The 15,871-nt window shown below is 45.4% G+C and overlaps 1 protein-coding gene across 2 annotated transcripts in view; it reads right to left on the bottom strand.

The window, feature by feature from the left end:
- The window catches only part of mgab (MAX dimerization protein MGA b), a 40,964-nt gene extending 34,561 nt beyond the window's left edge, over positions 1-6,403 (bottom strand). For both annotated transcript variants that reach the window (XM_084314502.1, XM_084314503.1), the window contains exons 1-5: positions 5,691-6,403; positions 4,566-5,154; positions 3,969-4,155; positions 3,751-3,864; positions 218-331 (exon numbers count right to left, since the gene is read on the bottom strand). In XM_084314502.1, the coding sequence (XP_084170628.1) occupies positions 218-331; positions 3,751-3,864; positions 3,969-4,155; positions 4,566-5,154; positions 5,691-6,400 (1,714 nt within the window). In that variant the 5' untranslated portion in view covers positions 6,401-6,403. The remainder of the gene's footprint in view (positions 1-217; positions 332-3,750; positions 3,865-3,968; positions 4,156-4,565; positions 5,155-5,690) is intronic.
- Between the last annotated feature and the right edge of the window lie 9,468 nt (positions 6,404-15,871).

Here is a 15,871-nt window from a genome sequence, read left to right as displayed (position 1 = left end):
TTGACAATTGGTTTAATTGAAAGACATTTAATTGATAACACAATTACAAGTAATACTTTAAATGCACCAAGTCACTTACATCTTAAGGAAGGTTTGGAAATTTGACTAACTGAGCTAATCCTATAATTTGACAAATGGGAAACTTCAGCCCACATTTTTTTTAAATAAAATGTTTAAGAAATGACAAGGAGAGAGGAGAAATGGGAGCACTCCCTACCGGCACGTTGGGCAGAAGAGGATTCTTTGTTTTTAATGAACTTGTCTCTCCATCCCTTTATCTTTGTCAGGTCACTGGTCTTTCCTGTCCGGGACACAAAGACGAATCCCCCAGCTGTGGAGGGAGCACACAGGAATTAGCATTCAGTGGAAGGCAAAGGGTTATAGAAGGTCTTCGTAGAATATACCCAAAAGTGGGTGTGGCCATTGAGCCAGTGCCCATGCTCATTGGATAAACGAAGCCATGCTTCTGCGCCACCTATAATGAAGCAGCTCGACGGCACAGAATTTTAGGCCATGGTCTGACATTTTTACTCCGAGCATCCCTCTCTCTAGTCTTCCAGTAACAAGCATCATCTCAATACTAGCATAGCCTCCGTTAGCTCGACAGTTAGCAACAGTGTTATTACTGTGTTTTCTTGGCTACTGTTCAGTCAGGGCACAGCCACAAGCTAAGAGTTGATTAGCTTTCAACAACTCCAACCCCGACGCATGTGGCAGGGCATCCAGGCCATCACAGTTATTAAACCCACCAACAACTCTCCCCCAACCACTGACCCCTCCCTCCCTGACATCTTCAACCCGTCACTAGCCCAGGCAGTTATCCCAGCATGCTTTAAAACCACCTCCATCATGCCAGTGCCGAAACACTCCACTGCCACAGGCCTCAATCAGGGATGTGATTGCGCCTTAAGAAAAAAACGTGAACATTTTCTAAACTTTCTTTATTTTTATTTTTTATAAACACTCCATTTGAATGAATGAACACATTTTATTTATATTGAACTGTTCACAGCGAAAAGGAAGGTGGGAGAGGAAAGGGACAAAGAAAATTAATCAAATATCTCAGTGTCCCCCAACATTTTTTAAAGGGGGTCATCTTGACCCCTCCCAAGTCATCCAGGCTCAAACACTAACGTTAGGACCCATCTTTTATTCTTTGCAAACAGATTGTGCAACACCTGTAACCGCCTCCTTTGGAAGTCTTGCCTACTGCAAGACTTTGCTCTCAGGTCGATTTTGAGAATGAAGGTGGTGACATTTCTCCATCTCAGCTTCTTGGTTATGTCTAGGTTGGCTTCTGTACCTCATGCTTGAGAGTTTGATGTTTCTACAGAGCTTCACATTAACTGGACAATGCTTGCTCTCCCTTGAGTAGTGTTGAGTGGCAGACTGCTGCACTGCTTGCAAGTAACCTTCCCTGGTTGGTCAGTTTTACAAAAGCAATCCAGTGTTAAGTGTGTTTCCTAGTGTGTTGACGTCTTTACAGCATCTCGCGTCACTCAACAAAACTGCTAACATTATCGATGAAAAACATTAGAAAATCTGTTATGCAAGAATAGCAGGTCTGATAGATGTTGCTTTCACGTTTCAATTAGACCAGGTGGAAAAATAATCATTCAGGAGCCGGCATGCACACACCCACGGGATGGAGGTTGAGCGTGTCTCCAGCTTCAAATTCCTGCGATTCCACATCTCTTGGAACCTCAACACCTCATCACTGGTCAAGAAGGCTCACCAGCACCTCTTCTTCCTGAGGAGACTGAGGAAAGCCCCGTCTCCTCAGATTCTGGTGAACCTTTACCGGTGCGCCATAGAAAGCATACTCACCAACTGCATCACAGTCTGGTACGGCAACTGCACTGCCTCAGAGTAGACCGGAAAGCAGTGCAGAGGGTGGTGAAAACCACCCAATGCATCACCGGTACATCGCTCCCTGCAATTTAGTCTATTCATCACAAACGGTGTCTGAGGAATTGTGATATATCACATTCACACTCCAAGTGACACAGCGGTGGTGGGCCTCGTAAAAAGATAACAATGAGTCGGCCTACAGGGAAGAGGTCCAGCACCTGGCGGTGTGGTGTGCCGACAACAACCTGGCCCAACAACCGCCCAACACATCACTCCCTGCAAGTGAGTCGATTCATCATGGACTGTTTGCCCTCCTCCCTTGCGGGAGCGCTACAGGAACCTCCGCTCAAGTCAAGCAGACTCAGGAACAGCTTCTTTCCCTGAGCAGTCATCTCCCTGAACTCTGTGCCACGTTGACCCCCCCCTCGTACAGTATGGCTCAGTTACCCATACTGTACAAACTTTGAAACTCTGTTGTCTATACTGTTGTTTGCCTGGCCGGAACGGAGGTGTCGTGAGGAGGGCTTGAGGGGTGATCAGGTCTTTAAGGTAGGGGGGGGGGGGGGGGGGGGGCGTTTCTGTGGAGGCACTGGTGAGTGAGCAGGGAGACTTTATACTCAACTCTGAGTGAGACAGGGAGCCAGTGAAGGGCCTTGAGGACAGGTGTGATGTGGTGGTTTTCCCGCACTCTCATCAGGATCCTAGCAGCGCTATTCTGAATGTATTGTAGCTTTTGGATGTTCTTGCTAGGGATCCCGATATAACGTATAACTCTGTATGATAGCATGTACAATAGTGCTGTATATAACTCATATATTTGTATTTACTGCACATATATATATATATATATCCATATCTCTCTGAATATACCTACATATAATCCTTCTATATACCTACTTACTGTATACACCTGCATATAACCCATATAACTCTGTATGGCTTACTACCATAGTGTCTTTATACCTGTATCACTGTACATATTAATAATACAATACAATGTACATACATCTGATTACTCAATAGTATTCATTTATATATTTTATACCCAGTTTAATCACCTGTACATTTTATATTACTATTGCACTTTACTGTCATATTTGCACTCTGGTTGGATGCCAAACGTGTTTTCATTGTATTGTGCTGTATGATGACAATAAATTTGAATCTAATGGAAAGTGCTCCTAAATGGGGGGGCAGCGCCTGGGTGGGGAGAGCGAGACTGCAGCAAAGTGAAACATTTATATTAAATGTGTGCTTCTCAGTGTTTTAGCCTTCCCAACACAGATGGGGGAGGTAGTTATTACCCTTTTCTCAAATACTGTTGGTTGAAAACACACCAATCAAAGTGCAGATTGCAGAATGGGGACATGACGCCGCTGTGACGGTGATCAAATGAAACACACCGTTACCTTGATTGAAATGACAGGTTCCTCTGGGTTTGAACATTGTTGGAAACATTTTGGTCCACAACTGAACAAAATATATAACGTCAATTTTAGACATTTTTATACGGAAATGTATTATTTACAGTATATATTACGCCTTTAATTGCCTGCAGGCCAAATTTTGGTCATGATGAAAAAACCACTACAGAACCGTACTAGATTATACTAAAACTGCTGCTATGACCCACTGTCACCTCCATGGAACGTGCAATGTAACTCACTGTGCCTTGTTGTATTGTATATATATTGCATCTATTTTTATCATATCTTATTTTCTAGCACTCTCTTGTATTTAAATATGTTTACGTCAAGTACTGTGTGATTTTTTTGTGAAGGGTGGACTAGCAAAGTAAGATTTTCATTGTATGGCAAACTGTCGTTTTAACTGTGCATATTGACAATAAACAATCTTGAATCTTGAAAAGAGAGGTTCTCGTATCAATAAAGAACTCACCCATAGAAGACTTCCCAGACGCGGTGTTGGCCAGAGGAGGCAGAGGCAGACAAACCCCCAGGTACTGCAGGTCAATGGCCTGAGTCTGGTCTAAGGAGCTCAATTTCAAACCCACTAGAGATGGGAGGAGGACAAGCACAACCATTAAGACTTAAAAACACCTTCTCCTGTGCTGAATAAACCAACCTCTCTAAAAACGTGTGCATGTGTCCACTCACCCTCCTGCAGCACTGGGTGGATGACCTGTCTGTGTTTGAGAAGCTGCAGGTCCTGCAGTAGGACGGTCTCCAGGCGGGCTATCTTCTCCTGGTCTCCTTTAGCCGTTTTCTCAGGCGGTGGAGGAGCCAGGAACACAGGCGATGAGCTACGGACTGGCATGACCTCAACGTGAACCCCAAGGGCTTCCTGGAACACAGACAGCACACACACACACAGGCTAAGGCCAACGTAAAGATAATGCCTAGTTTTATCTGAATCCTCAGCACACTGTGTGTTGCCAATATTTCTGAAGGCTATAGAAGAGACATCTACCCTTTGCTGAGAGTATAAAGAAGTCCAGTGGCACACACATGCTGCGCCCTGCAGAGCTCTCTTCACATTCAAAACAATTAACCCTTTCACTACCACACCACAGAAGGTTAACATGTCACTACCATACTACAGTGTGGTAGTGAAAGGGTTAACCTTCTGTAGTGTGGTTGTGAAAGGGTTAACCCTTTGTCATGTGGCAGTGAAAGGGTTAACCTTCTGTATTGTCGCAGTGAAAGGGTTAACCATTTGTTAGTGTGGTATAGTGAAAGGGTTAAGTGCCTTACCTTGGAAGTGAACGACACAAACAGCAGACCCTCCACGTCGTCCAGTTCTGGTTGCGTAGTGGCGGTCGCCGGCGGGCTGCCAGTCGGTGTGGAGGCCACAGTACCCGCTTTCCAGTCTTTTCCCCGGGAGTTCCCCCAGTGTCTGTTGGTCCTTTTCCTCTTCCTGTGGCCAGGCGACGAGGCCGGACTGGATTGGAAAGAGGTAGGAGTCACAGGTGATGGCTTAGGAGCCATGCTGAAGGGCTTGCGTACCTTAGGAGTAACACAGACAGCCTGCCTCTTGTCCTTAGCTTCCTCCTTGGGCGATAGAAAGGGAACCGTGGGTGGAGATGGAACCTCAGGCTTAACAGGTACCACGGGAAAGGAGAGCTCTGGCTTTGGTGCGAACGGTGTGTCCAGGCTTAGCCGTCTGGGAGGCAGGGCCAGCTGAGCTCTAAGGTGCTGCCTGTGGAGGTGATGGCCGTCGCCGTTCTCCATCGCCTTCCCCCTGGCAGAGGCATCTGTTCTGACGCCGTTCTCATCAGCAGCCACTTTCTTCTGTCTGGCTCGAGTCTCGTCAGAGGGAGATGGAGAGCCGGAGCGCTTTGTGCTGTGAGACAAAGAGAGAATCGCCAAAGTTGTTGCGTTGACAACAAAAGTAGATTAATCAAGTGACCTATCTCAAAACCCATCCTCTTCCCTTGATCCTCCAATCACAACTGTTGCTTTCCTCTGACAAACTTGACAAAGTGAAGTGAGATTTTTAATGAGTCCATTGCTCACAGTTAAGAGGCATGACGGAATTTAACTTCCCAATTCATTCACCTTAAATCACAGTGTAGTGATAAGATGGCATCATACGACTGGATCATTACATCAAAACACGACTAAACATCCAATGTTTGCAAATTACACATACAGAATACAGAAGTCACTTGATATCACTGATAGGGCTAAAGTTCCAAAAATCTGAAATTCTTTTACTCACAACATCATTGATAAGTAGCAAATAGAGCTAACACAATGATAACATTTTGCAATTTATAAATCACATTTATAACAGGCTGAATTAATCGAATGAACAAATAAAGGGCATAAACAAGTTAACAAATCAAATGTAAAAAAATAAACGGGTTTGAAACTCACCAGAGACCCACAACGCCCTTCCTAACGACACCGTCTGAACTGTTGGGTCTGGTCTGAACACTGTCTGAACCGTTTGGTGTGTTGGGTGTGCTCGGGAGCTGGGTAGCTGCCCTCTCAGCCTCCGTCTTGGGCCTGGGCAGATGTGGGTCTGGGCTGTGCCCATCATCCCTCTCAGCCTCCGTCTTGGGCCTGGGCAGACGTGGGCCTGGGCTGTGCCCATCATCCCTGAAGCCCCTCGCAAAAGGATTATGGTTTATCTTTAGCCGGGTGATGCGCAGGTTTTGATACGACGTCACAGCAAAGAATGCAGTCTGTGGAAACGTGAAGGTCAAGCTCTCGGGACCTTTAACTACGGGATGCTCAGGTGTGGGCCCTACCCCATCGGGAACGGGGATGACGTGGAGCCTGGGAATGTAGCGGTGCATGGAGTGCAGTATCATGTGACCATCCTGGTCCTGGGGGTTGTTGGTGAGCTTGAGCTTGTAGAAGGACACCAGGCTGTCCATCCAGGCTGCCCCCGCGCAGGGCGAGTGGTGGTGGGAGAAGGCTCGGATTAAACCCTGGCACTGGTGCTCGGCCGGTCCACTGGCCTCCCACTTGTCCATGTTCCAGCGGTACTTGTGCTGGTCGGCCGGAGCGATGGACAGGACCAGGGAGTAGCTGCGTGTGGGTTCCAGACCGGACAAGCGGTAGCGGCAGTAAGGGAACATGCGGCGGCCTTGTTTGGTGAGAATCATCTCCGTCCCGTAACCGTGGAACTGTGTCCACACGCCGTTGTTCTCCAGGGTGACACGGATACCTTTGAAGGTCAGCACTGGAGGCAGACCTTTCTCAACCTGCATATCGGGGGCCAGGCTGTCAGACGGGCAGGCTGACATTAGCAGAGGAACAGAGGGCATCGGCGCCTTGACCAGGCTCATCTCTGCACTCGTCAGGGAGTCGGAAGCTGATGTGATGTCTGAGGTAGTTGGGCTAGTGTGGATGGTTCCATTTGTGATAGAAGGAAACGTAATGGCAGGCTTAGCCGGACTCGCTTCAGTGGGTGAGGAAAGAGCCGGACTGTTGTCATTGTTTGCCATGGCTATAGCTTTGTTCTCAACCATGCTCTCACTGGAGAGGCTTGGTTTCATGGTTACAGCTTGGTTCTCAACCATGCTCTCACTGGAGAGGCTTGGTTTCATGGTGACAGCTTGGTGCTCAACCATGCTCTCACTGGAGAGGCTTGGTTTCATGGTGACAGCTTGGTTCTCAACCATGCTCTCATTGCAGAGGCTTGGCTTCATGGTGACAGCTTGGTTCTCAACCATGCTCTCACTGGAGAGGCTTGGTTTCATGGTGACAGCTTGGTGCTCAACCATGCTCTCACTGGATAGGCTTGGTTTCATGGTTACAGCTTGGTTCTCAACCATGCTCTCACTGGAGAGGCTTGGTTTCATGGTGACAGCTTGGTGCTCAACCATGCTCTCACTGGAGAGGCTTGGTTTCATGGTTACAGCTTGGTGCTCAACCATGCTCTCACTGGATAGGCTTGGTTTCATGGTGACAGCTTGGTGCTCAACCATGCTCTCACTGGAGAGGCTTGGTTTCATGGTGACAGCTTGGTTCTCAACCATGCTCTCACTGGAGAGGCTTGGTTTCATGGTTACAGCTTGGTGCTCAACCATGCTCTCACTGGATAGGCTTGGTTTCATGGTGACAGCTTGGTGCTCAACCATGCTCTCACTGGAGAGGCTTGGTTTCATGGCGACAGCTTGGTTCTCAACCATGCTCTCACTGGAGAGGCTTGGTTCCATGGTTACAGCTTGGTGCTCAACCATGCTCTCATTGGATAGGCTTGGTTTCATGGTTACAGCTTGGTTCTCAACCATGCTCTCACTGGATAGGCTTGGTTTCATGGTTACAGCTTGGTTCTCAACCATGCTCTCACTGGATAGGCTTGGTTTCATGGTGACAGCTTGGTGCTCAACCATGCTCTCACTGGAGAGGCTTGGTTTCATGGCGACAGCTTGGTTCTCAACCATGCTCTCACTGGAGAGGCTTGGTTCCATGGTTACAGCTTGGTGCTCAACCATGCTCTCACTGGAGAGGCTTGGTTTCATGGTGACAGCTTGGTGCTCAACCATGCTCTCACTGGAGAGGCTTGGTTTCATGGTTACAGCTTGGTGCTCAACCATGCTCTCACTGGATAGGCTTGGTTTCATGGTTACAGCTTGGTTCTCAACCATGCTCTCACTGGATAGGCTTGGTTTCATGGTTACAGCTTGGTGCTCAACCATGCTCTCACTGGATAGGCTTGGTTTCATGGTTACAGCTTGGTTCTCAACCATGCTCTCACTGGATAGGCTTGGTTTCATGGTTACAGCTTGGTGCTCAACCATGCTCTCACTGGAGATGCTTGGTTTCATGGTGACAGCTTGGTTCTCAACCATGCTCTCACTGGATAGACTTGGTTTCATGGTTACAGCTTGGTTCTCAACCATGCTCTCACTGGATAGGCTTGGTTTCATGGTTACAGCTTGGTGCTCAACCATGCTCTCACTGGATAGGCTTGGTTTCATGGTTACAGCTTGGTTCTCAACCATGCTCTCACTGGATAGGCTTGGTTTCATGGTTACAGCTTGGTGCTCAACCATGCTCTCACTGGATAGGCTTGGTTTCATGGTTACAGCTTGGTGCTCAACCATGCTCTCACTGGATAGGCTTGGTTTCATGGTTACAGCTTGGTGCTCAACCATGCTATCACTGGATAGGCTTGGTTTCATGGTTACAGCTTGGTTCTCAACCATGCTCTCACTGGATAGGCTTGGTTTCATGGTTACAGCTTGGTGCTCAACCATGCACTCACTGGAGATGCTTGGTTTCATGGTGACAGCTTGGTGCTCAACCATGATCTCACTGGATAGGCTTGGTTTCATGGTGACAGCTTGGTGCTCAACCATGCTCTCATTGGATAGGCTTGGTTTCATGGTTACAGCTTGGTTCTCAACCATGCTTTCACTGGATATGCTTGGTTTCATGGTTACAGCTTGGTGCTCAACCATGCTATCACTGGATAGGCTTGGTTTCATGGTTACAGCTTGGTTCTCAACCATGCTCTCACTGGATAGGCTTGGTTTCATGGTTACAGCTTGGTGCTCAACCATGCACTCACTGGAGATGCTTGGTTTCATGGTGACAGCTTGGTGCTCAACCATGATCTCACTGGATAGGCTTGGTTTCATGGTGACAGCTTGGTTCTCAACCATGCTCTCACTGGAGAGGCTTGGTTTCATGGTGACAGCTGGGTTCTCAACCATGCTCTCACTGGAGAGGCTTGGTTTCATGGTGACAGCTGGGTTCTCAACCATGCTCTCACTGGAGAGGCTTGGTTTCATGGTTACAGCTTGGTGCTCAACCATGCTCTCACTGGAGAGGCTTGGTTTCATGGTGACAGCTTGGTTCTCAACCATGCTCTCACTGGAGAGGCTTGGTTTCATGGTGACAGCTTGGTGCTCAACCATGCCCTCACTGGAGAGGCTTGGTTTCATGGTGACAGCTTGGTGCTCAACCATGCTCTCACTGGAGAGGCTTGGTTTCATGGTGAGAGCTTGGTCCTCAACCATGCTCTCACTGGATAGGCTTGGTTTCATGGTTACAGCTTGGTTCTCAACCATGCTCTCACTGGAGAGGCTTGGTTTCATGGTGAGAGCTTGGTCCTCAACCATGCTCTCACTGGATAGGCTTGGTTTCATGGTGAGAGCTTGGTCCTCAACCATGCTCTCACTGGATAGGCTTGGTTTCATGGTGAGAGCTTGGTCCTCAACCATGCTCTCACTGGATAGGCTTGGTTTCATGGTGAGAGCTTGGTCCTCAACCATGCTCTCACTGGAGAGGCTTGGTTTCATGGTGACAGGCGCAGGCGAAGGGGCTGAAGAGGGAGAGCTGGTCGATCCCCCCTCCTTACCCTCTTCTGCAGACACCAACCTGGGGTCTTCCATTAATGTGGATATCAAGTGTCTTATTGTGGAAGTTCGGGGTCTTTAGCGGTTCTCACCATTTTCTGTCATAGTCCCAGACTAATTTGGTATATATCTGAGAGAAAGAAAAAAGATGGGGGAAATTCAACAGCAGTCGAAATGTAAAATCTAGATGGAACTGCTTCTGCTTTGAAGATTAGAGGAGCAATACTTGACTTTTAACTAAACCGTAAACTGACATTGTAAACTGAAGTCGTGCCACTGTTTGGAAAGCAATGGTAATATTTGTATGGAATTCAGCTCCATACGGAGACCTGTTTAGTGCTAGTTGAAATTAAGTACTAAGTTTAGTGATAGTTGAAATTAAATCGTCATTATATTTTGAGAAATATAAAGCCAAGGTACTATGTACTGGAATATGTTCCACTCTACTCTCTACGCAATTATGTGGTATTTAATGTGAATTACTCTCCTCAAACTTTGTGGTGGACCTTTATTTTGTGATACCATACCATAACAAATCATCATATATTGATTATGTCCTAGAGCAGGTGGGCAAAATAAGATCAGATTTAATCTATCATTCATCACAGGGCTGTGCCCCATATTAGTCAATATATGTAAACAATTTTGCATAGACTGGGCCCTTAACACATTGACCGCCATAAATGGCGTACGACCGGTTTGCTGGTCATGCGAATTCTGCCAAACCACGGCGTACGACGTTATTGAGATCATATTTAATTTTTTCGCCATGGTATTCATAATTCTGCCACCCAGCCTCTGCTGAGACAGTGGGACTCTGCACAACAGTGTGCAACGCTTCAATACCGCCGCCTGGTGGATGATCGGGCGAGTTACAACCGGAAATGGATCTGGTGATCTCGGTGAATCTGGGAAATCCGTCCGGCAGTCACATATTGTTGCGGGACTCTAGACACACATCCGTGTATATGGATCGCTGCCAAAACTCAATAATGAATATGATTTGGGCGTTTATTGCGCCATACAAACCGGAAATGGATCTAGTCGATCGACGTCAAATAAGTGGGATCTTTTTCCTCCAGTCTCATCGGCGAACGGTAAGAGGACAGTAACGTTATTTTCAAGGCGATTGTACATTTCTTTATTTACAAACCATCTGATCAATAAATCAACCCATACTACATAAAACATTTACTGACGATCACGGAATTATAAACGACCCCCCCCCCCCCATTCATCCGCGCATGATGAGTCATAACGTTTAGGATCAGTTGAAATTTGTAATATAACGTGTATCGGCAATAAACGGCAGTTGATAATCTATATATGCGTTTATGCCTATAACTCACGTTCTAGGAATTACTGCAGAAAATGATAAAAACATACTTATATTCTAGACGGTATTTTTGGAAGAATCTATGAATGAAAAAGTATAACGTTCCTACATCCTGAACGATAGATAATCGATGTTGAATGGGCCATAGTAATGTCAATTTAGCAATACAATTTAAAAAGTTATAGCCCTGCAAAGAAGGTGAACATCTCCATAGGCTCAGACTGGTGGCAGTGATCATACATTGATGGATAGAAGCGTGGCAGTCAATGTGTTAATATGTTGCAGATTTTCTGATTATTTGACAAATAAAATTACAACCAGTGGTGCAATGTCCTCCTGCCAATTTGCAGTTAGCAGTAATTAGCTACATTTGTAAATAAAAAAACGATATATGCATGTATTTAATTTGAAAAGACCTTGTCCATTATGCTCCCTGTAGTGTGATATATTGTAGGAGGAAATCCAACACAGGCTTGAACCCCTACAAATAATGATCAAGAGCAGCAACAACAACAACAACAACAACAACAACAACAACAACAACAACAGGCGTTCAGCCCTACAAATTGGAACACCCTAGCAAAATAAAACCACCAACCCATAAACCCTTTTAAAGTCACCAGCAACCATAAGAGGGGACCTTTCCCAATGTAATGCCCCCCCCCCCCCCCCCCCATAAAATGTGTTTAAAATGTTACGTCCCTGGGAAAGTTACCTCCACGATGATAAGTGTCCGCCCCACCTATTCGCAGGTAAACATAGCCTACCATCAGTTCAGGATTGGCCTACTGGCTAATATAAGCCTCACTCAAAAACTATTTACACTCGATCCACCTGGTGTTTCTGATGAGCTGGTCAGAAGTTAGATCTCTTCCCACAGCAGGCTAACGTTAACCTGCAGCGTCCCCTCGGTGACCAGGCTACTGTCACACCAAACACCAAGGGCGACCATTGTGAGTGACGGGATTTCATGTGTTGCCATTCCCTAACAATTCTTCCAGAATATACTCCGACGTCTTAACACAGGCCATGGGAGGAATTTAAGTTGTTTATCGACAACAGCTCTCTTCCTACGACCCAGGCCCGTGTAAAAGGCCCCTCGGTGATCACTCCACCCAGCAAGTAAAAAAATAAATAAAAAAAAGTTCGTGTTCCAATAGAGCCTACCTTTCAATGTCCCCTGGGTGCGCCGCGCTGTGTGGGGATAAATGTTAATACGTCAAACTCCAACTGTTGCGCGTCGTCGACGAGACAAAAGGCCTCGATGAATCCTTCGTGCATGAACACAAATTCGCAAATGGAGGCCGAAGCCACGCAGCCCTCGAATCGACCATGCACGCGAGAGCGACGAGAGCGCATGCACGATATCAGCCCTCAATGGCGCGTGATTCCCGGAGCAGCAGCGCGAGGGGAGCGGGAGTCCATCCCGAGCAGTTTTTTTTTTTTTGTCACCTCAAGCTCCTCTGTCCGTTCCCCCGTAGATAATAACTCTCTCACCAAGTCCGTGCACAATGCAAAAATGGACCACGAAATGCTTGGAGAATCGCGCGGATGCCGTCGTTGACTTTAGTTGTATTATTATGCCTCGACTTGGAATCTGAAGTGTTTCTTCTTTACTTCTCTACCTTTTACTCCTCAGTGTCGACCATCAACATTCTCACCCCGCCGCCGCGCGCTCACACACATCCGTGCTCTCGGGCTGTGACGTCACACAGTCACCATGGCGGTTGGCTCGAGGAGAGCCAATGCGCAGACTCCCTCCAGAGGTTTGCCGTTTCATGGTGCAGTGGTCAGAAGCACCCGAAGACCATTATTACAACACACTACATATAGAATAACCTGAAGACCATTACAACACACTACATAATATATAATATTATAACCTGCGAAAAGTTCATGGCTATTGAGTGTATATATATAGGACGACCAATGCAATGCACGTGGCCACGTGCCCACACGTGAATTCACTATGAATTGAAAATGGGGGACCCTGATGTAAACAACAAGACGAAATTCTTTCTCTGGTCTCCATCCCCTTAACAATTGTGTGTATTGAGCTGTACTGTATTGTACCCATTCTGCAATCTGTTAATAAAGTTATCAATCAATCAAACACACACATATACACACGTTAAATCAACAAACATCATGATATATATATACACACACACATCAATTATTGATGAATTGAAAATGGGGGACCCTGATGTAAACAAGACAAACGTCTTCTCAGGGTCTGCATTCCCTTAACAATTGTGTGTATTGAGCTGTACTGTATTGTACCCATTCTGCAATCTGTTAAATAAAGTTTTCATTCATTCACACCTATTCAGTGTGGCAGACTGCAAAGTATGGCAGCCAATCGTAGATATCTGCAGATAGAAGAGGCCTATCAATAAACAGCTATTGATAGCCTTAGCCCGGGTCCATGCTCATTGCATTGATCACAAACCAAGTTGCAGTGTTATAGCCATATTGAAACAACAACAGGACAACTCATAAAGGAGATGCATGGACTCGATGACTAAATATATTACGAAATATAAATAAATATGCACTGAACGCTGGTCTAGCCCAATACAAATAAATACAAAATTAATTAATAATATACTTTTGGTCCATCTTATTAGCTGAACGTTTTATGAGGGGGAAGAAAAGTTAAAACTACCGCCCCCTATGTAGGCTATGCCGACAGTGACGTATCAACTGATGTGGTTGATTAACTTTAGATGTGTAGCCTAAACTCAGACCCCCCCCCCCCCCCCCATACACAATACACGTATAAATAATATAAAGTCTACTAAGCGCTTTTTGCGCATAAAATACCTGGTCAATTTATCGAAAGTGGGAGGAAAGGAGGAAGAGAGATATAAGACAGGTCCAGGCTTCAAGTTCTTACCTAAACAAACAAACCACTGTGAGTAAACTCATAGAACTCACTACCCAGACGCGCTTCATGACATTTGTCTTAATTAGGGAGAATTTACTTTGAGATAGAATTCTCTAGAATATTATCGTGTCCGCGCGCGCACAGTCTTCCCTATCGTCGAGTTGTCGTGTGGAGCCTCTCCCCGGCGCGGAGGCTCGAGGCTGCATGGGGGATGGACTCCATAGGTGCCTCGCGCTGTAGACTCGCACATTTGGCCATGTAAGCAAGAATACCAAGAAGAAGCCAGAAATAGCTCGTTGTTTTTGCCTATCCAAAGGATTTTACATGAATACACATTTTCACAATGGGTATTTTCATTAAGCCACACGTGACAACGCGACAAGCAACAACTGTTCAAAAACAATTCCAAATAAATAAGTCTAATGTTTGTAGCATAATATGCCTGTTTGAAGCCATGGACAATGAGCCATCAGTACCTTTTCGAATCGTTGTATGGGGGTTTCATATAACCTACGATTTTGTTTAGGCAAACCGCTTTTAGGGTCCAAGTGCCCTGTCGTTCACTGTTTTGTCTAGATTGATATTTTATTATGCTTGTTGTCTTTATTCATTCCTGATATAAAAACACCTGAATTGTTTCTCCCTTGTAAAACATGTTCCAGTAGTTTATTATTGAACAGGTTACACTCTAAGAAGGAAAGGTGCAGTAGTCCACCAAAAAGGTTTGTTAGCTTGCAATCAGAAGGGGGCCACTCTTAACCTCTTTTTCAAGGTGTACACAGGATAATTATCACATAGCACCACTCCAGAGTCAATGGTTATTTTTACATCTACTCACTGAGAAGAATAAACAAGACTAATAACAGCATGGCTTCCCTGTGCAATCTTTAGCTATGGATAGCAAGTTACTAGGTGTGCAACTGTTGCTAATGTTGATAACATTGCACAACATTAGCTTGGCTAACGTACATTCATAACATTGCATAATGTTAGCTTGGATAACACATGTTGCTAATGTTAACGTTGCTAGCTAGCTAATGTGTCACCTTGTGGTACAGTAGCAGCGTGAGCTATGATTTGTCTACTTTTGTGGGAACAGACGGAGATACAGATCATACAGATACAAAACATTCTAGATGGCCCAGGGCCACCCTGTGAAAATGTAACTACAAAGCCTATTGTAATGATGTGTTTTGATGTAAATTAAGATCCGTGGTCCGAGGTATTAAAGGGGAACTATCTTATAAATGGCCTTTTTGAGTGTTTAGCATTGTTTCCTAGCTATGTGAACTTATATTAATATGATCTATGTCTCAAAATTCTCATATTGGCGCATTCTTCCAATTCTCCTCTCACAATATTCACCCTCACTGAACTGAGTCATTTGAAAATGTGCCTATATGTGATGTCATAAAGACACCGCTGCATGTTAATGTTCAGGCGAACACGACGCTGCACAGTGGTTTAGGAGCCCAGGCTCAAAACGGCTCCAGATCTTGAGGTAGAAAAATGCTGTTTTTGAGGACTTGATTAGAAATACAAAACAATGAATAAAAAAAATATATATATTACAGAGGTGTTCCATAGACTCACAGGAATTGTGTAAAAGTGCCCAAATAGTGAAAGAAATAGTAAAATAGTTCCCCTTTAAGAATAAAGATTGGAATACTGTAGATTCTTGTACCGGATCTCCTCTCTGGTAAACAAGAATACCCTGAAGACTCTGGCAGGAGCACTCATTCAAGGGTACTATGACTATGCTTGCACCTCATGGTACCAAAGCACCTCAAAGGTGCTAAAAACAAAATTACAAACATCTCAAAACAAACTGGTCAGACTACTGCTTGACCTTACTCCTAGAACCCACCTCACCCCTGACCACTTTGACAACCTAGGATGGCTTAGAGTAGACAACAGAGTACAGCAACTTGCAATGGGCCTGGTCTACAAGATACACTATTGATTGATTGATTGAAAACTTTATTAACAGATTGCAGAATGGGTACAGTACAGT

This window comes from Notolepis coatsorum (assembly GCF_963971535.1).
Source record: "Notolepis coatsorum genome assembly, chromosome: 5".
Taxonomy (NCBI): domain Eukaryota; kingdom Metazoa; phylum Chordata; class Actinopteri; order Aulopiformes; family Paralepididae; genus Notolepis; species Notolepis coatsorum.
Note: the sequence above shows the minus strand (reverse complement) of the source record. Positions and strands in the feature narration are given on the sequence as shown.